Here is a 22568-nt window from a genome sequence, read left to right as displayed (position 1 = left end):
CACAATGAGCTTCACTCCTGGCTTTCAGAAGCCCCTGCTATTCCAGTGCCAAATCCCAAAGTGCTTACTCAGGGAAAACTCTACTACTTCTGGCTTATGTTTGGGACAGCTTTTACAGGCTCTGTGACTGGAAAGCAGGTTGCTGATCAGAAGTCTCTAATGGTGCGGTTTGGGAGAAGAAAACCCCCATAAAACAGTATTTATTTTTGGTACTAGGATAGTGCCCCAATGTGCTCACACTTTTCACACATAGGAGAAGATGCAGTCTCTGCCCAGGCTGGTGTGAAAAGCATAGGCTTGTTGTGAGTGAGGCTGTGGATGGATGGGGACTCTAAAGGAGAAACTAAAATTTCCACCAAGTGTAAAAGGGGCAGAGAGGCAAAGCAAAGAGTCATCAATCCATTGCCATGGAGCGTGGAGGAAACACCAAGGCCCATGGGTTTCTGCTGTAAAGGCAAATAGCAAGAGAAGGGGTAGATATACTCCTAGAGAGAGATCAACAATGTGACTTACGAACCTACCTGACACTTTAGGCCTAAGTCCAACATTTAGACATAACGGAGATTCTCAAAATCCCTGCTCAGCTGCCACCTAGCCTTGAAGGTGCCGATTAGGATTGCCAACATTCTGACTGCAGAAAACCAAACATCCTTGCCCTGCTCCGCCCCTTCTATGAGTCCCCGCCCACTCCATCCCCCTTCCCTCTGTTGCTCGCTCTCCCCCACCCTTGCTCACACATTTTTGCCGGGCTGGGCAGGGGTTGGGGTGCAGAAGGAGGTGAGGGCTCTGGGCTGGGGGTGTGGGCACTGGGGTGGGGCCAGAAATGAGGGGTTCAGGGTGCGGGAGGGGGCTCCAGGCTGAGGCAGGGGGCTGGGGTGTAGGAGGGGGTGAGGGCTCCAACTGGGGGTGTGGCTTCTGGGGTGGGTCCAGGGATGAGGAGTTTGGGGTGCAGGAGAAGGCTCTGGGCTGGGACCGAGGCATTTGGAGTGTGGGAAGGGATGTGGGCTCCAGGAGGGAGCTTGGGTGTGGGAGGTGGCTCAGGTGCTGGGGCAGGGGGTTGGGGTGAGAGAGGGCGTGCAGGGTGTGGGCTCTGGGAGGGAGTTTGGGTGTGGGAGGGGGTTCTGAGCTGGGGCAGGGAGTTGGGGTGTGAGAGGGGGTGAAGGCTCTGGCTGGGGGTGTGGGCTCTGGGGTGGGGCTTGGGATGAGGGGTTTGGGGTGCAGGAGGGGACTCTGAGCTGGGCCAAGGGTTTTGGAGTGTGGGAGGGGGCACAGGGCTGGGGTAGGGGGTTGGGGCATGGAAGGGGGTGAGAGGTGCAGGCTCCAGGCACCACTCACTTCACGTGGCTCCTGGGAAGCAGCCAGCATGTCCCTCTGGCTCCTAGGTCTAGGGATGGCCAAGAAGCTCTGTGTGCTGCCCCTGGTCTCAGGCACCATCTCCTGCAGCTCCCATTGGCCAGGAATGGGGAACCGGGTCCCTTTTCGACTGGGCGTTCTGGTCAAAAAACAGGTGCCTGGAGACCCTAGTGCCAATATTTCTGCCAGTGAGGTTGTGTGCCTACCGCCTGCCCAAGCTCCAGTGGGATCTTCAAACTAGTTATCCCCCTCTTCTTGCCTGGGGGCCCAATTCAGAAGGCATGCTCAGAGCATGCCTCAGCTTCCCCAAACAGACTGGAGAAGAGGGAGAAGTAGCAACAGCTTTTAGCCTACTGGTTCACACACTCATCAGGACAAGGGAGACACATGTTCAATTCCCCACTCTGTGAGCAGGGATTTGAACTTTAGAGTCCTGACTAATGGACTATGGGATGCTCTGGGGTGGGTCCCCAGAGATAACGTGTGTGCAGAACATAAACGAAGAGGAGAGGTCTGGCAAATAGTTAGCAGAAATCACTCTAGACAGAACCCAGCAGGACAACTCTTTATTCAGTTCCTCAAGCCCCAAAACTAGAGAGAGAGAGAGACAAGGAAACCCAAAGCACAATTCCTGGTGCTCAGCAACACTACCCCCACAAGAACAACCCCCCCATATATATGCCAGTGAATTTCACTCAGTGATTCCTGCATTGAGCCCATAGTTTCTGATTGAATTAGAGCTTATTTTTTAGAAAGAGCCATCCAATCCTGGTTAAAGACTTCCAGCAATGGAGAATCCATCACGTCTCCTTAGGTACACTGTGCCAATGGTTAATTACCCTCACCATTAAAAATGTGCACCACATCTCTAGCCTGCTTCAGCTTCTAGCCATTGGATCTTGTGCTGCCTTTGCCTGCTAGATTAAAGAGCCCTCTGATATTGAAAATCTTTTTGTAGATCCCTGACCTAAATTTCACCTCAATGCCTACTTTCACATAAGCCCCCTGATACATGGATCTCTGTGCAGGTCTGAGGTTCTGTTAAGTGCTTCTAAAGAGAGACAAGGGCCTAAGGCTAATGACTAAACTGGGAGATATTTTCACTCACTAGCAACAGGAAACAAAGGTTCATTAATGCATAACCAAGATGTGGACTTGGCTCCCCAGTGCAGAGAAGCTCACTTCTATTTTGGGTTGTTTATAAACATCTTCATGGTTACCCAAGTTTGCCCTTTTCACCTCACTCCTCCAAGATTCAGCAAGCATTTGGGATGTCTGGAGCTAGTCCTCAGAAAACAAAAATCAGTTCAAGAGATACTTCAAGGGTTAGCAAGGCTGAAGCCCTCTCTGTACAATACCACAGTTTGCTCCTGTATATTTTGCCAGATCCAGGAAAAGTGATCAGTTCTTCCCAAACAAGGGCTACAGCAGAGCTAGAATGGTCTCCAAGTGCTTCAAAGAGTTCTCATAAATATTAATACTCTGCTACTAAGAAGAATGGGGGTGGGGGTGGCAGGAAAATTGCAACGTGTCTACAATCCACAGCCCCATTGGTAAGTATCATTTTAGCCTAGCAGTCTGGTCAGTATCTCTTTAAAAGGTGCATATTTAAGATATCAACAAAATTCTCGCCACTGCCTGGGTTAGCATGTACAGCCTTCCTCCTGTAATCCTTGTTAAAGGCACTGGAATGTTAAACAAAACCAGGCAAGCTCTGGGCAGGTCATGAGGGCTCTGTATTGCTTGTCATTGGACCTGTGAACACCCATGCCACCTTGCAAAATTAGCTGCTTAGCAATAATGTCATGCAGCATGAGATTCTAACGTGGAGCTAGAAAGAAAATCCACCGGATATTTAACATCCGTGTCCCTTTTCTACAGTGTTTTGGATTCAGGCACTTTCTATAGTTTAAGGAAGAAAAAAACCTGGTCTCATTTCCAGTTACTGGAAACTCAGACCCAATAGATAGTAAAATCTTTAAGATGTTTCTACAGTCATTACAGTCAAAAGAAACTTTACGCCCTTCCCTTGTTGGTCCTCGCCCCATCCCTTCCTCACCCATGCTTTCAATTCTGTTTTCTGCTTGTAACATTTTGGCTTGATTTATTTAATCAGGAGCATGAGACCAGGGTGTGCAGGGAGAATACATGGGGGCTTGTAAAGCACAAAGCTGAAAGCTAAGTGACTTCACCCCCTCCACAAGATCCAATAGTAGCTCCAAGTGTACAGCCAAAGATAATCATGATATAAAATCTAAACACAGGGAAAGTGATTTGTGTAGTCACTGGGCATTATTGCCATGGTATTAACTGATAACACAGAGAGCAAATCAGAAAGCTCCAACTGTGCCCAGTATGCTAAAACTGTCTAACAAAAAAATAGTAATTCTGTACATGCTTCCTACATTCTAGAGAGTAACAAAAGTGGCCTGTTTTCGGTGATAGCCACTGTGGTCGTATGAGCTCTCTCCCGATCTGTGTGGCCCACGAAAGAGCAGAAGGCACTGAACTACTATAGTGCTGGGACTTGGTATTTTACAAGTGCTAATCTCCAGTTCCTAACAATGCCAAGAGGGGGAAGGGGTTGAGGGATATTTTTTTCTTTCCCTCCAGGGATGGAAATAGAAGAAGTAAGTTAGCTCCACAATATCCAATTACTGCAATGCAATCTAACTGGGCCAATTTTACCAAAGAGTTTGACCAACAGCCAATAAGCTTTGTCTTCCACAGCCTAAAGTTACTGCAGGTCAACTTAGAGAGAAAGCAGCACCCTCAAGACGCCAGGACCATAGCCCCATCCTTCCAGCCACAGAGCAACTAACCTCGCTGTTCTCCTTCAAATCTCTTCTTACTGTGCACTTCTACTCTGAAAAGTGAGTCACTCCCACAGTCCTTCCCCTCACCCACTCCACCAAAAAGTCCTTCCCCCACAACACCCCCCTCCTTGGGTGAATTTGCATATTTTCCAACTTATTTAAAGTTTAGCCTTAATGACAACATTCCTAGCTTTCTAGTTTTCGAAAATCACGTTTTCCTTTCTCTTCCTTTTTATTACAGATACTTTCTCATCTAACTCCAGCTCAGGGTTAGCGTTGCCTGTGAATAAAAACTATGTGCCATCACCATAGATGCCAAATGCAAGAAGTAGCAGAAGTCTTCTCACAATCTATTGAGAACCAGCGCATCTCATGCAGCCTGATTATTTAGGCTTTCCAAATGACAGCGCTTGAATGCTCACTAAAAAGAAAAGGAGTACTTGTGGCACCTTAGAGACTAACCAGTTTATCTGAGCATAAGTTTTGCATAATGCTCACTGTGAACTTGGGTTGTCTGCATACCATTGCAGAATGCTGACTGTCGCAAACCCTTCCTACCATCATTTTGTAGATTCATAGACCATAAAGCCAGGCAGTAATCATCTAGTCTGACCTTCTGCATAACACAGGCCAGTGGACTGAATTAATTTCTCTATTTAAACTAGAGCAGATCTTTTAGAAAAACATCATCTTGATTTTTAAATTGCGAGTGATGGAGAACCCACCACAGCCCTGGGTAAGTTGTTCCAATGGTTAATTACTCTCACTGTAAAAAAATTGCATCTTATTTCTAGACTGAATGTCTGGCTTCACCTTCCAGCCATTGGATCTTGTTAGACCTGTGTCTGCTAGACTGAAGAGCCCGCTGTCATGAAATTGCTGTTCCCCATGTAGGTACCTAGCGCTTGATCCACAAAGGGACTTAGGCACTGTAATGTGTAACTCCAAGATGCCCGGCCACCTCACAGAATCCTTAGCCCTTCATTAGGTGTCCAGGCTCCCTATGCAATGTGTGGAGAGCATTAGACATCCAAGAAAGGGATCTCAGAAGCCAACAAGCTGCCTAAGCTGGGCAGGAGTGAAATGTATCTAAAAACAACACACCAAAAAGCCATCCTAGTATAGACCCAGGTTCAAGTCCCTTCTCCAAATCAGGCAGAACAGGGATGTGAACCTGGGTCTCCCCCAGCCCAGCTGAGTGCCCTGACCACTAGCATAAGGTGCACACACAATGTCAGCAGTGCTTAAGTTGGACTTAGGCGCCCGAGGACCTTTGTTGATCTAGACCTTATGGACTGTGATCAAGCCACCCTTTTCTTTTGTTATTGAGATTGAACTCCTTGCCTCTCTTCAGTAAGGCAGGGTTTCTAATCCTTTAATCATTCTCACGACTCTTATCCAAACCCTCTCCAGTTTACCAACATCCTTCTTGAATTGTGGGCACCAGAACTGGACACAGGATTCCAGTAGTAGTTGCTCCAGCCCCAAACACAGGGGTAATATGACCTCCCTACTCCTACTCAAGATTCCATTCTTTACACAACTATTTGTTTTGTGGTAACAGGAATTATTCATTCTGCCTGGTTTACATTGCAAAGAGCACATCTCCCATTGCATGCCAGTCAGCAAGTGAGAGAATAAATCTGGACCTGTGGTACTAAGGTGAACTGTACTTTACAGCCATAGTATCTAGACAGTGAGTTGTTAAGTACAGTCTCTGGGAGTGGGCAGAAGTCCATCAACCTACACGGAATGTCCTATATAGATCATTGTGGAAGTCAGTGAGTGCCCTGCTAGAGAAAAACTGCCAGGCCACATCAGAGCAAGACCAAATCCCCCAGCGGTATTCAAACCACGGGGAGTGGGGAGAGAGAGAAATATTGAACTCTTCGTTTAGATAGCAAATATCTTGTTTGTTCCTCCTAAATCTGCAATGTTCTGGCAGTACCCAGAGGCCCCAACCAGAATTGAGGCTCAAATGCTGTACAAATACATAAGACACAATCCCTGGCTCAAAGAGTTTACAGTCTAGTTTAGGGCTTGATAACTCAGCTGTGAGCTGGCAGATTCAAGGTGTCCCTGGATAAACTGGAACAGGTAAGAAATTAGGGCCAATACAGACTGTTAAAATGGGTATTTCACATAAGCCTTTACAATGCTCACACTGTTTTTCTCCCTCAGTCCTGTCCTTTTACAGCACCTACAGTCAGGCTTGGGACATGGAAGCTTGAAGACAAGTAGAGGGACCCATCATTCGCCAATTGGGTGTGGCTCCAGTTTGCCATAGTAAAAACAAAACAAACCTTGCAGAGAATGGCAAATAGGAGCCAACATTTCCCCACCCTCCCAAGGCTGAAGCAAATGCTGTGTCTTGCTACTCCATAGGGTAATAAATGTTGCAGAAAAATGGAATTGGTTTCCATCAAAGCTACATATAAGAAGCCTTGAATGGGAGGCACATGACAAAGAAACCACAAGCCAAACTCCTCATCAGAATCAGGGCTGAGAGCAAGCCATTGAAAGAGAGAAATTCACAGTACCTGAGAAACTGATGAGACTTTCCAGGTAGAGAAAAAGAGAAATGAATAGAAAAGAAGCATAAATAAATCCAACTCTAACAAAAGAGTGAACTTCAGTTGAATTATGTTTACAACAAAAATCACAAACCAAATGGCTTAGTGCAGGGTTCTCAAACTGGGGGTCGGGAGGTTATTACATGGGGGGTCGTGAGCTGTCAGCCTCCACCCCAAACTCCTCTTTGCCTCCAGCATTTATAATGGTGTTAAATATATCCAAGAGTGTTATGAATTTCTAAGGGAGGTCGCACTCAGAGGCTTGCTGTGTGAAAGGGGTCACAGGACACAAGTCTGAGAACCCCTGGCTTAGTGCACAACACCTACTTCTGACACTGATTTTCATAGGACAGCAAACCCACCACCCATCTTTTCTGCTATTCCAAGAAATCTTTCCAATATTTGTATATGATGAACTGAAAAGACTGGGGTAGTGGAATTCTCCAAAACCAAAGAGAACAAATGTGGAGAACACACAACTGTGGATTGTTTTAATGCATTGAAGTCTTGAGGTGTATTCCGTTGGGAAAAGCTGCCTCCCATAAAAGCCTTGCCAAAGGATGTTAGCCTTACATTAGTTCGTAGATTACCAGAGTCAAACAGAAACCAATTTCAGGCAGTAGCAAGGGCTTCTGTATTTCTGAATAATGTTGGGATTTCAAGAATTTCCCTGACCCCTTCCCACTCATCTGCCCATCCCCTGAATAGAAAGGGATGCCATTTAGATTTCTCAGCACCCAGCCATGGAACTTGCCTGCTCACTTTCCTACATGCCAATTGTTCCTAAATGTTAGTTTCCATTCTGTCCCCTAAGCTAGCCTGATGGAGTTCTCTCCAAATGTCCCTGTTTACAACTCAAATACTGGCAGATGTGACTTACGTCCACTGACAGTTCCCTCTGAATAAGTTTCTTGGTCTCCTTTTCACAGTAGTTGAGCATTGCTTCTCGGTTGTATAAGCCAGTTGAGTGCTTGTCAGTTTGGTTTCTCTGCCTGAGCCCCAAAGGGATGTTTCCATCCGGATCAGCCACATCCAACTCCTTTTCTAGCTCTTCCATCTCCTCTGGAGACAAAGTAGACAATAAGCTATCAATATCTGGATCTTCACTGACTTGCCTTCTGTATTTTGCTACCCTGGACATCTTGGCAGTTTGTAGGTGAAGCACAGCTGTGATGATATGCAAAGCCAAAGAGTGGAGGAAAATTAGTTAAATAATAGAAGTCCAGAAGCTACTTCCTCCCCTCCCCACCGTTCAGGTGCTGAAGTGTTAAATCTAAGCAGCTCTAACTTACTGCAACCTAGGATAAATTGGTTATAAAGGGGGGACAGGGGTTGGTAAAATAGCTGGCCAGTTACATTTAACAGCTGTACAGCCTGGTTCAGAAAAACCAATCAGGAAAGGCAGGAGGCGGGCTTTCTTTCTATCCGAGGAGTTTGAAACCTGAGGACATTCCAGGGAATCTGGAAGAGCTGCATGACCAAATTTAGTACTGAACGTTTAGCCTTTTAAAGGCAATGGGACAACGCAGTGAGAAAATATGCAAAAACGCACAAGCTGCTAGGCTGGGGCTTTGAAACCAGTGAGGAAAGAACCAGAGCTGCAGATCTTTAGGATGTGTCCATATGCAGCTTCAAGATCTGACAGCAAAGGCATTAAAGCTACTTGTAACATACAGTTTGCTTCCCCATCACAGGGGTGAAATGTGTAGCTGGAACTCACATTCTGTCAATTCCCAGCTTTCTGATGAATTTGATAATAGTATGCGGGAGACCATTATATGCCTGCACAGGATTTAAGAAAGTTTTCATTTTCACAAAATGTTCCCTGTATATATTTACAGTTCCCTGAAATCTCTTACAATCTCCCGTCCTTTTAAGGCAAATCTACATTCTTTCATTTGGAAACCCGTACAATTTCCCCCTTCCAAAAACCCCATGAGTACATTGGATATTTCTGGCTACAGGTTTTTAAAATTGAAGATGACTATTGCCTGATTGGTATGTGTATTGGGTGAGCAACAGCAGGTGTCGAAGAGAAGGTGTCAAAGCAAGGGAAACCCATCCTGTTTTGAAAGAAGTGAGAAGCTGAGGAGGACGAAGTGGGAAAATGGGTATCTTCCTCTGGAAATGGTACACGATCGGATCTGCAGCAAGCAGATCTAGATGACTATACGTTCAGGGAGCTGTCAAAGGTCTGTAATCGACAGTTATATCTTCACATCATCTTGGCTCTTAATCATATTTTCCTTTTATGGAGGTATTAGCATAGCTCTAAATGGCCTATCTTCCCTATAGTATGTCACAGTGAGTGCTTGGTGTATTAAAATATTTGTTCTCAAGATAACTGCACTTCTGACACCTTTGTGGCCCCCTTGATGACTCCCCACATAGGTCTCAGGTCTCTAGCTGTCACCTTTCTCAGGGCAGAGACCCACAACACTCTTCCTCTAGACCTGCAATCAACCAGGATTCTCTCAGCCCTTCAGCAGCACTGCAGTCCAGTTCTCTCAGGGGCGGTGACAGGGTTAATCAGTGACCAGCCAAACTTCAGAAAGCAAAGTACTATTTATTCAGAACAAAACCATTATAGAGAAAACATCTCTTAAAAAATAAACAGCTTATACATAGCCTAGTTTACCTGGTGTCACCAAAGTATTTCATGTTCGCTCAAGGGCTCTCTCCCAGTCTCATGTTCATTTTTGACTCCCAGATCAAGGCTGCCTCTTCATACAGTTTGCTGTTCTTTATTTGCCAGGCCTTTTGAACCAGATCAAACCAGTCTACACACCTTCCCTGGGATTAAACTTCCAGACTTGTTACCATTTGAGGAGGCATCGGAGTGTGTTGAGCACTTCAATACTTAGGTAGGATAACTACAATGAACACTAAACATGACTTAGAGATCTGACACAAAATGGGACTTGTTTCAGAGTGGCAGCCATGTTAGTCTGTATCAGCAAAAAGAACGAGGAGTACTTGTGGCACCTTAGAGACTAACAAATGTATTTGGGCATAAGCTTTCATGGGCTAAAACCCACTTCATCAGATGCATGGAGTGGAAAATACAGTAGGAAGATATATATATACAGAGAACATATACAGAGAACATGAAAAGATGGGGGTTTCCATACTAACTCTAATGAGACAAATCAATTAAGGTGAACTATTATCAGCAGGAGAAAAAAAAACTTTGGTAGTGATAATCAGGATGGCTCATTTCAAACAGTTGACAAGAAGGTGTGAGTAACAGTAGGGGGGAAAATTAGCATGGGGAAATAGTTTTTAGTTTGTGTAATGACCCATCCACTCCCAGTCTTTATTCAAGCCTAATTTGATGGTGTCCAGTTTGCAAATTAATTCCAGTTCTGCAGTTTCTCGTTGGAGTCTGTTTTTGAAGTTTTTTTGTTGAAGAATTGACACTTTTAGATGTGTAATTGAGTGTCCAGGGAGGTTGAAGTATTCTCTGACTGTTTTTTGAATGTTATAATTCTTGACGTCTGATTTGTGTCCATTTATTCTTTTGCGTAGAGACTGACCGGTTTGGCCAATGTATACGCCATCATGTGCAAGCGTGTATCACATTGGTAGATGTGCAGGTGAACAAGCCCCTGATGATGTGGCTGATGTGATTAGGTCCTATGATGGTGTCCCTTGAATAGATATGTGGACAGAATAGGCAATAGGGTTTGTTGCAAGGATAGGTTCCTGGATTAGTGTTTTTGGTGTGTGGTGTGGGTGGTTGCTGGTGATTATTTGCTTCACTTTCAGGGGCTGTCTGTAAGCGATGACTGGCCTGCCTCCCAAGGTCTGTGAGAGTGAGGGATCGTCCTTCAGGATCGGTGGTAGATCCTTGATGATGCACTGGAAAGGTTTTAGTTGAGGGCTGAAGGTGATGGCTAGTGGCGTTCTGTTATTCTCTTTGTTGGGCCTGTCCTGTAGTAGGTGATTTCTGGGTACTCTTCTGGCTCTGTCAATCTGTTTCTTCACTGCAGCAGGTGGGTACTGTAGTTTTAAGAACGCTTGAAAGAGATCCTGTAGGTGTTTATTTCTGTCTGAGGGGTTGAAGCAAATGCGGTTGTATCTTAGAGCTTGGCTGTAGACAATGGATCATGTGATGTGGTCTGGATGAAAGTTGGAGGCATGTAGGTAAGTATAGTGGTCGGTAGGTTTCTGGTATAGGATGGTGTTTATATGACCATCGCTTATTAGTGCTATAGTGTCCAGGAAGTGGATCTCTTGTGTGGACTGGTCCAGGCTGAGGTTGATGGTGGGATGGAAATTGTTGAAATCCTGGTGGAATTCCTCAAGGGCTTCTTTTCCATGGGTCCAGATGATGAAGAGGTCATCAATGTAGTGCAAGTAGAGTAGGGGCATTAGGTGACGAGAGTTGAGGAAGTGTTTTTCTAAGTCAACCACAAAAATGTTGGCATACTGTGGGCTATGCGGGTCCCCATACAATGCTGCTGACTTGAAGGTATACATTGTCCCCAAATGTGAAATAGTTGTGGGTGAGGACAAAGTCACAAAGTTCAGCCACCAGGTTTGCCATGACATTATCAGGGTTACTGTTCCTGATGGCTTGTAGTCCATCTTTGTGTGGAATGTTGGTGTAGAGGGCTTCTACATCCATAGTGGCTAGGATGGTGTTTTCTGGAAGATCAGCAATGGATTGTAGTTTTCTCAGGAAGTCAATGGTGTCTCAAAGATAGCTGGGACTGCTGGTAGGGTAGGGCCTGAGGAGAGAGTCTACATAGCCAGACAATCCTGCTGTCAGGGTGCTAATGCCTGAGATGATGGGGCATCCAGGATTTCCAGGTTTATGGATTTTGGGTAGCAGATAGAATACCCCTGGTCAGGATTCTAGGAATGTGTCTGTGCAGTTATCTTGTACTTTGTCAGGGAGTTTCTTGAGCAAATGTAGTTTCTTTTGGTAACCCTCAGTGGTTACCAAATGGCCTGTAGAATGTGGTGTTAGAGAGCTGCCTAGCAGCCTCTTGTTCATATTCCAGCCTATTCATGATGATGACAGCACCTCCTTTGTCAGCTTTTTTGATTATGATGTCAGAGTTGTTTCTGAGGCTGTGGATAGCGTTGTGTTCTGCACGGCTGAGGTTATGGGGCAAGTGATGCTGCTTTTCCACAATTTCTGCCCGTGCTCATCGCCGGAAGCACTCTATGTAGAAGTCCAGCCTGTTGTTTCAACCTTCAGGAGGAGTCCACGCAGAATCCTTCTTTTTGTAGTGTTGGTAAGAAGGTTTCCGTGGGTTAGTATGCTGTTCAGAGGTGTGTTGGAAATATTCCTTAAGTCGGAGACATCGAAAGTAGGATTCTAGGTCACCACAGAACTGTATCATGTTCGTGGGGGTGCACGGGCAGAAGGAGAGGCCCTGAGATAGGACAGATTCTTCTGCCAGGCTAAGTGTATAGCTGGATAGATTAACAATATTGTTGGGTGGGTTAAGGGAACAACTGTTTTGGCCCCTTGTGGCATGCAGTAGTTTAGATAGTTTCGTATCCTTTTTCTTTGTAGAGAAGCAAAGTGTGTGCTGTAAATGGCTTGTCTAGTTTTTTGTAAAGTCCAGCCACGAGGAAGTTTGTGTGGAAGGTTGTTTTTTTATGAGAGTATCCAGTTTTGAGAGCTCATTCTTGATCTTTCCCTGTTTGCTGTATAGGATGTTGATCAGGTGGTTCCACAGTTTCTTTGAGAGTGTGCGGCACAATCTCTGAGCATAGTCTGTGTGGTATGTAGATTGTAATGGATTTTTTACCCTCAGTCTTTTTGGTATGATGTCCATCTGTTTGCATTTGGAAAGGAAGATGATGTCTGTCTGTATCTGTACAAGTTTTTTCATGAAGTTGTTGGATTTCCACTTCATATGGCTAAATTCAGTGCCTTGTATGGTGACAGGTTTCAGAGTGGTAGCCGTGTTAGTCTGTATCAGCAAAAAGAATGAGGAGTACTTGTGGCACCTTAGAGACTAACAAATGTATTTAGGCATAAGCTTTCGTGGGCTAAAACCCACTTCATCAGATGCATGGAGTGGAAAATACAGTAGGAAGATATATATATACAGAGAACATATACAGAGAACATGAAAAGATTGGGGTTGCCGTACCAACTCTAACAAGACAAATCAATTAAGGTGGGCTATTATCAGTAGGAGAAAAAAAACTTTGGTACTGATAATAAGGATGGTCCATTTCAAACAGTTGACAAGAAGGTGTGAGAAAAAAGAAAAGGAGGACTTGTGGCACCTTAGAGACTAACAAATTTATTTGAGCATAAGCTTTCGTGAGCTACAGCTCACTTCATATGATGACATATGATATCACTTCAAATAAATTTGTTAGTCTCTAAGGTGCCATAAGTCCTCCTTTTCTTTTTGCGGATACAGACTAACATGGCTGCTACTCTGAAAGGTGTGAGTAACAGTAGGGGGAAAAATTAGCATGGGGAAATAGTTTTTAGTTTGTGTAATGACCCATCCACTCCCAGTCTTTATGCAAGCCTAATTTGATGATGTCCAGTTTGCAAATTAATTCCAGTTCTTCAGTTTCTCATTGGCTAACAAATTTATTCGGGGATAAGCTTTCATGGGCTAAAACCCACTTCATCAGATGGAGTGGAAAATACAGTAGGAAGATATATATATGCAGAGAACATGAAAAGATCATGTAGCTCCCATTGTATTCCTGGTTCAATCACTAGCCAGTCCACAAAGATACATGTAACATTTATAAATTTAATAAAATAGTCTGAATATTCTGTGCTTCATACGAAGCACTGCGTCTGTCGCATAAAGGACTTTGTAAACTACATAACCCTAAATATCAAATAGAAATCAATGTATGTGCATGAAAACATAGGCTAGATACTTAAGATACTCTGAATGTGTTTTTTTTATTTTACACACAGCCCTATGTTCTGGCTGCCCTTTCTTGGGACAGTGTCAGGTAGGGGTTGGGAAAGTGTGATGTGCCCCAGGGTGCAACCTGAACTGCTAGGTCCCCTTAACTCTCCAGCCTAGGGTGCCTTTTGCAATGCTTTGCTAGTGAACAGCAAACCTCTCCAGGCTCTGATCCCTCCCAGCACACAGTCATAGAATCATAGAATCATAGAATATCAGGGTTGGAAGGGACCCCAGAAGGTCATCTAGTCCAACCCCCTGCTCGAAGCAGGACCAATTCCCAGTTAAATCATCCCAGCCAGGGCTTTGTCAAGCCTGACCTTAAAAACCTCTAAGGAAGGAGATTCTACCACCTCCCTAGGTAACGCATTCCAGTGTTTCACCACCCTCTTAGTGAAAAAGTTTTTCCTAATATCCAATATAAACCTCCCCCACTGCAACTTGAGACCATTACTCCTCGTTCTGTCATCTGCTACCATTGAGAACAGTCTAGAGCCATCCTCTTTGGAACCCCCTTTCAGGTACTTGAAAGCAGCTATCAAATCCCCCCTCATTCTTCTCTTCTGCAGGCTAAACAATCCCAGTTCCCTCAGCCTCTCCTCATAAGTCATGTGTTCTAGACCCCTAATCATTTTTGTTGCCCTTCGCTGGACTCTCTCCAATTTATCCACATCCTTCTTGAAGTGTGGGGCCCAAAACTGGACACAGTACTCCAGATGAGGCCTCACCAATGTCGAATAGAGGGGAACGATCATGTCCCTCGATCTGCTCGCTATGCCCCTACTTATACATCCCAAAATGCCATTGGCCTTCTTGGCAACAAGGGCACACTGCTGACTCATATCCAGCTTCTCGTCCACTGTCACCCCTAGGTCCTTTTCCGCAGAACTGCTGCCTAGCCATTCGGTCCCTAGTCTGTAGCTGTGCATTGGGTTCTTCCGTCCTAAGTGCAGGACCCTGCACTTATCCTTATTGAACCTCATCAGATTTCTTTTGGCCCAATCTTCCAATTGGTCTAGGTCCTTCTGTATCCTATCCCTCCCCTCCAGCGTATCTACCACTCCTCCCAGTTTAGTATCATCCGCAAATTTGCTGAGAGTGCAATCCACACCATCCTCCAGATCATTTATGAAGATATTGAACAAAACCGGCCCCAGGACCGACCCTTGGGGCACTCCACTTGATACCGGCTGCCAACTAGACATGGAGCCATTGATCACTACCCGTTGAGCGCGACAATCTAGCCAGCTTTCTACCCACCTTATAGTGCATTCATCCAGCCCATACTTCCTTAACTTGCTGACAAGAATACTGTGGGAGACGGTGTCAAAAGCTTTGCTAAAGTCAAGAAACAATACATCCACTGCTCTCCCTTCATCCACAGAACCAGTAATCTCATCATAAAAGGCGATTAGATTAGTCAGGCATGACCTTCCCTTGGTGAATCCATGCTGGCTGTTCCTGATCACTTTCCTCTCATGTAAGTGCTTCAGGATTGATTCTTTGAGGACCTGCTCCATGATTTTTCCAGGGACTGAGGTGAGGCTGACTGGCCTGTAGTTCCCAGGATCCTCCTTCTTCCCTTTTTTAAAGATTGGCACTACATTAGCCTTTTTCCAGTCATCCGGGACTTCCCCCGTTCGCCACGAGTTTTCAAAGATAATGGCCAATGGCTCTGCAATCACAGCCGTCACTACCAGCTCAGTACATGAATACTATGCCATCCATCCATGAAGAGGGCGATACTCATGTTCCCCTCAGTCCAAGCCTTGCCCCCCCGAAAATATGCATTTTGTACCATTAAGTAGCTCACTGGACCGTACATGCTCATAAATCAGTCCATCATTCCAACAAAGAGTAATGAATGGGAATCAGCCTTTTTGTCTCATGGGGAGGCTTCCCAAACCCTTCAATCAAACCCACTGGTTTAGATAAAACAGTAAAGCAAGTTAATTAACAAGACAAAGATAGATTTTAAGTGATTTACAGGTGATAATGTGTACAAGTCAGAATTGTTTACAAAAGAAATAAAAAGAAATAAAATCTAATTTCTAAACTTTACCCAGGCGAATAGTTCTAAAAGCAAAATAAGTCGTCTCACCATTAGCTACAATGTATTTCACAGGGTGCTTCTTTTTTCCAGCCTAGGACCACTCCCCTTAGTTCAGTATTCTTCAGGTATTCCTTGATGTCCTGGGAGGTGGAGTGGAGAGGTAGCCAGAGGCCTTTTCCCTCCTTCTTATATTCTGACCCTTTGTATTGGAAAAATCTTTGCTGGGTCATGGGGTCAGCAGTTCCACTGCATACAAGCTGTCCTTCAGGTGAATTGCAAATACTTTGTTTATACCTTCCTCCTCTGCTGGTGGATGTCCAAGTAGGTAATGGCTCTTTAGCACCTTGCTGGTGTACAAGTCTGTCTTTGTCTTTGAGAAAATGGTCTCAGGGCGTTATCAAACAGCTTAATGGGACTAAATCGGGGGGCCCAGATAATCTTCATCCAAGAATATTAAAAGAATTGGCACAAGAAATTGCAAGCCCATTAGCAAGAATTTTTAATGAATCTGTAAACTCAGGGGTTGTACCGTATGATTGGAGAATTGCTAACATAGTTCCTATTTTTAAGAAAGGGGAAGAAAGTGATCCAAGTAATTATAGGCCTGTTAGTTTGACATCTGTAGTATGCAAGGTCTTGGAAAAAATTTTGAAGGAGAAGGTAGTTAAGGACATTGAAGTCAATGGTAAATGGGACAAAATACAACATGGTTTTACAAAAGGTAGATCGTGCCAAACCAACCTGATCTCCTTCTTTGAGACAGTAACAGATTTTTTAGATAAAGGAAACGCAGTGGATCTAATTTACTTAGATTTTAGTAAGGCGTTTGATACTGTGCCACATGGGGAATTATTAGTTAAATTGGATAAGATGGGCATCAATAGGAAAATTGAAAGGTGGATAGGGAATTGGTTAAAGGGGAGACTACAACGGGTCCTACTGAAAGGTGAACTGTCAAGTTGGAGGGAGGTTACCAGTGGAGTTCCTCAAGGATCAGTTTTGGGACCAATCTTATTTAATCTTTTTATTACTGACCTGGGCACAAAAAGTGGGAGTGTGCTAATAAAGTTTGCAGATGATACAAAGCTGGGAGGTATTGCTAATTTAGAGAAGGACAGGGATACCCTACAGGAGGATCTGGATGACCTTGTAAACTGGAGTAATAGGAATAGGATGAAATTTAATAGTGAGAAGTGTAAGGTCATGCATTTAGGGATTAATAACAAGAATTTTAGTTATAAGCTAGGGACGCATCAACTAGAAGTAACGGAGGAGGAAAAGGACCTTGGAGTATTGGTTGATCATAGGATGACTATGAGCTGCCAATGTGATATGGCTGTGAAAAAAGCTAATGTCGTCTTGGGATGCATCAGGAGAGGTATTTCCAGTAGGGATAAGGAGGTTTTAGTACCGTTATATAAGGCACTGGTGAGACCTCACCTGGAATACTGTGTGCAGTTCTGGTCTCCCATGTTTAAGAAGGATGAATTCAAACTGGAACAGGTACAGAGAAGGGCTACTAGGATGATCCGAGGAATGGAAAACTTGTCTTATGAAAGGAGACTCAGGGAGCTTGGCTTGTTTAGCCTAACTAAAAGAAGGTTGAGGGGAGATATGATTGCTCTCTATAAATATATCAGAGGGATAAATACCAGAGAGGGAGAGGAATTATTTAAACTCAGTACCAATGTGGACACAAGAACAAATGGATATAAACTGGCCACTAGGAAATTTAGATTAGAAATTAGACGAAGGTTTCTAACCATCAGAGGAGTGAAGTTTTGGAATAGCCTTCCGAGGGAAGTAGTGGGGGCAAAAGATCTATCTTGCTTTAAGATTAAACTCGATAAGTTTATGGAGGAGATGGTATGATGGGATAACATGGTTTTGGTAATAAAATATTCATGGTAAATAGGCCCAATGGCCTGTGATGGGTTTTTAGATGGGGTAAGATCCAAGTTACCCAGGAAAGAATTTTCTGTAGTATCTGGCTGATGAATCTTGCCCATATGCTCAGGGTTTAGCTGATCGCCATATTTGGGGTCGGGAAGGAATTTTCCTCCAGGGCAGATTGGAAGGCCCTGGAGGTTTTTCGCCTTCCTCTGTAGCATGGGGCACGGGTCACTTGCTGGAGGATTCTCTGCTCCTTGAGGTCTTCAAACTACAATTTGAGGACTTCAATAGCACAGATATAGGTGTGAGGTCTTTTTTAGGAGTGGTGGGTGAAATTCTGTGGCCTGCATTGTACAGGAGGTCAGACTAGATGATCATAATGGTCCCTTCTGACCTAAATATCTATGAATCTATGAATCCAGAGCTACAGCATATTTCAGTAACAATCATATAGCACGATCTCATAGCTCCCTATACAATGTTGATACACACATTTAAACGGGACAATGATGTTCAGTAGATTATGAGTTTTCAAATGATACCTCACAAGGCATACTTTGTATAAAACATATCATAACCATATAAAAGTGGTGAACGTGAGGTACAGAGTGTCATATGGGGTACAGGGTGTCACAGAAAATGTGTGCAGGGATCTCTTTCCCACCTTGAATTTCTGAACAGGGGGCAACTCCAATCATACACTTCATGTGAAATCCTGGCCCTTTAAAGTCAATGGGAGTTTTGCCACTGACTTTAATAGAGCCAGGATTTTACCCCTTGTGCCCCTGGAGCACAATATGGAGGACAGCCAGAGTGCCACTAGCAATGTAAAATATCCCAAAGGATGCATGCCCTGGGATATCAGAAGTGGTACTCTGGCCTCAACCTCTTCCACATCATCTGGCAGTCTGATGCTAGCACTTGGGGAAGGCATGCTGCACCCTTTTAGTTTAGCAGTTGTTACTCTGTGTGCAAGCCTTAGGGCGCCTGGAGACATTCACTCAGATGCTCTTCACCACATGCAGAATGGCTCTAGAAACTGGTATTGGTGTGGTGCCCCTCTGCATTCCTAAAATTCATCAGAGGCTGAGAAAGTCACAATTTGTCCCACTTTTTCTTACAGATCAGTAGGCCAGGAAGAAAGCAATGGCCAAGTTGAAGGGTAGTATCTTGTGGGTACCATAATGATTAGTATTATGTTTGGTGTTATTTAACATTTTAACTAATGATTTAGAAGAAATAAAATAGCACATTAATGAAATTCACAGTTCGTACTAGAATGGGAGGCACTGTGAACATCAGGAAAGGACTAATGTAGAGGAAACTAGGCATGCATGTCCAGGGAAAGTTTAGAAGTGTAAGGATTTGCCCATTTATGGATATTATGAGTTTCACCAAGAGAATTATGTTCAGAGACAACATCGAGTTGTCAGAGATGAAGACTCAAGATGGGTATGATACCATATGGAAAATAAATTTCCTTCAAGGAAGCTCATATGCAGCACCGGATTTTAAGTGAGGTTCTATCAGTCTGTGTACTTATCAGGATCACCATATTAATGAAACACCTCTCAAACATTAATGAGCATGTCTGTACAACACTCCTGTGAAGTACAGGAGTATTATTAGCCACATTTACAGATAAGGAATTGAGGCACAGTAAGATCAAGTGTCTTGCCCAAGTTCACATAGAAAGTCTGTGGCAGAGCTGGAAATTTATTCCATATCTCCAGATTGCCATGCCACTGCCTCAATCTCAAGACCATCCTTCCTCCTTCTTCCCATTTCAGGCTCTTTATAGCCAAATAGAGCAACATTAGAAATTAATTAATCCCTCTCATCTGTTAAATTCTCCCCTCTGTTTAGAATGTCCAGAGAGAGCTGAGGTTAAAATCATCACTCACTCAACACATACAAAGTCAAAAGCTTTCTCTGTTGTTTTACAATATGATGTTCTTGGGCAGATAGATTACTTGCTTGAGGGTCTCTCTTCCCCACCTGCTTCCAGCTCACACAGCTGTGATTCACAATTGTCATGAACCTTTTGGGTCCAACATTCTACTCCCATTAATTTAACAAGGGACAAATATCCCCTCTCACCTGAGTCTTATTGCACTTTCACACATAATGCCCCTCAGATAAAATATCTCCTATTTACTGATGATGGGAAATTAAAACATTTTTTGGCTGAGGCTGCCTGCCCTGAATCCTCTTCATTCCTGTCTTCCCCCATATGCCTGATGTCTCACTTCCATTTGGGGAAAAAAATTACATCTAATAATTTAAATTTGGGGGGTTGTTTTAAATCAAGAAAATAATCAATCCCTTACTGGAAGGGGATTCTGATAATGTTGGGGCTCACAGATTCAGAAATGTCTTCTCAGCAGCTTGCTAGACACCACTCAGCGTACTATTCCCCAACGAACCTATCTGATGTCACTTTTGTAAGTGGGGGAATCGTCCCACTATTGTTTGTGTGGAACTTTCCTGGCTTATACACTATCCCTGTGAAATGGGCTCCCTTCCACTCTCCTGTGTGGCAGAGTCCTCGTAACCCCAACAAAGCTGGGCCCAGGATTCCTGGGGGGCTCAACCCCCAACTTTGTCATGGTCACTTATGGTAGGGGCTAGGGTGTCCCTACTTCAGGATGCTCTCTCCGGTCTGGACACTTCCCTGACCCACTGATCATTGCATATAGTTCAAAGCAAATACAATTTATTTAACAGCAATCAATTTTAAAAAAAATAAGGAAAAATGGGAAAGGTTAAAGGAAAACCCGTCACCCCGCTCTGTGGCATGGGGACGTCACAACCAGCCTCTCTGGGAAGTAAGGGAAGTTCAGTCTGTTCCTCACATGTCCCAGTCCTCCTGCCCAGGCCCTGGCTGTGCTGCAGGGATGCTGTGGGTCAGACACTTGCATGCCCTCAGGCTCTAGGGGGCAGGATCCTTCTTCCCAGCATCGCCCCCACCCCACTGGGGTTACGATCCCCCTCCAAGTCTGGCCTTCAAGGCCTCTTGGCTGGTGGCATCTCCCTGAGCTGGGCCCGCTGCCCAGGGTCCCCCCTCGCTCTGCCCAGCTGTTCACCACACCCAGCTCCGAACAGCCCCAGTCTCAACTCCAGCTCCACCCTGCCTCAGCACTGCTACTCTGCCTCCAGCTCTCTAGACTGCTTTTTCTGGCCCCTCTAGCTCTGGTTTCTGTAGTTCTCCTCCCAGCACACATCTGCTCCCTGGGCTGCTTTTGTTGTTGCAGCTCTGCTCTCAGCTCAGCTCATCCCTGCACTGCCTGAGGCAGCTCCAGCACTCCTGGAAGATGGGATCCCAGGCTCCTGACTCCCTCATTGGTTTGCCTGCCCTGTCAATCAGGCTGACCTGGAGCATTGGCCTCTCTCCATTGTTCCTGGGGACTATCAATCTCAGGGTCCTGATTTCCCATTGACCCTTCCCCTTTCTTTTGGTACTGGGAGCTAGCAGCCAAAAAAACACCACTGAGTTTTAGTAAAGGGCCAACAGTCCCCTTACACTTTCATGGCTATAGTCACTGCAGCTATGGCACTTGGGCAGTGACAACCAAAAACAGTTGCACCTGAGATGTTGGAAGCCCTCCTGAGAACTCTCCCCAAGGGCTGAGGTTTATGGATTTGCTTGTTCCCTTAGCATTTAATTTGCCCCAGTCAGTCCACCGTTTATTAGAGAAAAGGGTAAGAGCTGTCTGAGAACCCGAATCCCATTGTCACCATGGCATTCCCATAGCTCCCAAGTGATTGGCATTGGGTGGATCAGCTGATTGTGTAGCCATATATATTAATACAAGAAATGAACTCTATGTTGGAAAGATGTTCCACGCTTTAGCAAAAGTAAAGGCTACACAGCTAGGCTGCAGCTTTGAACTCAACATGGTTTTCCCCTCACACACTCTACCCTTCCCCTCTTTTTTTCCCCAGGGTCCTGCCTAAATGTAACCACAGCACCATCTTCTGGCAGCCTTCATTATTGCAGCACAATACATTTGAAATAAAGCTACTATCCTCTTCTAAATGAACACAAATATGAACTTGCTGCATTCAGTTATAAGAATAAATCTTTACATGTACAAGAACATCTTTTAACACCTCTGTAAACAGCAATATAAAGAAGAAAAAGAGGGCTTCCCCCCATGGTCTCAGTCAATTATTTCCTTTAGCAGTTGATTGCTTTGCTTGCACGGAAAAGTCAGTCCTCAGGGGGATCTATTCCCTCAGTAGTTTTCAATTTGTGTTCTGCAGTCCCCTGGAGGTCTGAAAACTATGTCTAAGAGGTCCGCAAAAGATTGTCATTACCACAGAACAGCGGTTTTCACCCTTTAGTCTGTAGCTCCCTGGGGTCCACAAACTGTCTAAGATTTCCAAAGGGGTCTGCACCACCATGTGAAATTTTTTAGGGGTGCACAAATGAAAAAAGGTTGAAAACCACTGAGTTATCTGATCCCCAGGCACACAAAGCACGTTGATAAGTGCTGCTTCTGATTATGCTAGGCCAGAATCACTCTCTGTTGCCCCAATTACAACAGGAGGAATGTCTGAGTACTCTTTGGCTGCTTCGTTAGGGGAAGCTGGCAGGATAAGGGGTGGGAGCCACAAAAGTACTTAGGTGCCTCTGTCCCAGTTTTGGCTCCTCTGTGATCCATAGAACTCCAGTCAGCTCCTACGGTTTTCACAAAAGTCCATTAGCAGCCCACGTTTCTGCCTCTAGGAGAGGAATCACAGCCACCTCCTGCTCTGTGATTCAGCCGGGAGTGGGGGGGCACCACAGAGAACCCACCAGCCTGGGCTCAGACGAGGGGGGGAGGGGCACCACAGAGAACCCCCCACCCTGCGCTCAGACGAGGGAGGGAGGGGCACCACAGAGAACCCCCCACCCTGCGCTCAGACGAGGGAGGGAGCGGCACCACAGAGAACCCCCCACCCTGCGCTCAGACGAGGGAGGGAGGGG

General features: G+C 44.9%; 1 protein-coding gene and 1 long non-coding RNA gene across 2 annotated transcripts in view; one reads left to right on the top strand and one right to left on the bottom strand.

The window, feature by feature from the left end:
• LMOD1 (leiomodin 1) overlaps positions 1 to 8014 on the bottom strand; it is a 49983-nt gene extending 41969 nt beyond the window's left edge. Inside the window, exon 1 of the mRNA XM_073320107.1 lies at positions 7623 to 8014. Coding sequence (XP_073176208.1) covers positions 7623 to 7883 — 261 coding nt within the window. The 5' untranslated portion in view covers positions 7884 to 8014. The remainder of the gene's footprint in view (positions 1 to 7622) is intronic.
• Positions 4084 to 21636, top strand: LOC140901372 (uncharacterized). Its single transcript, XR_012155828.1, has 3 exons — positions 4084 to 4226; positions 4411 to 4905; positions 21542 to 21636. It is a non-coding gene; the product is annotated as an uncharacterized LOC140901372 (long non-coding RNA).
• Positions 21637 to 22568: the final 932 nt, after the last annotated feature.

The sequence above is a fragment of the Lepidochelys kempii genome, chromosome 21 (assembly GCF_965140285.1).
Source record: "Lepidochelys kempii isolate rLepKem1 chromosome 21, rLepKem1.hap1, whole genome shotgun sequence".
In the NCBI taxonomy this organism is placed as follows: domain Eukaryota; kingdom Metazoa; phylum Chordata; order Testudines; family Cheloniidae; genus Lepidochelys; species Lepidochelys kempii.
The sequence above is the reverse complement of the archived record's forward strand: the minus strand, read 5'-3'. Positions and strand labels throughout refer to the sequence as shown.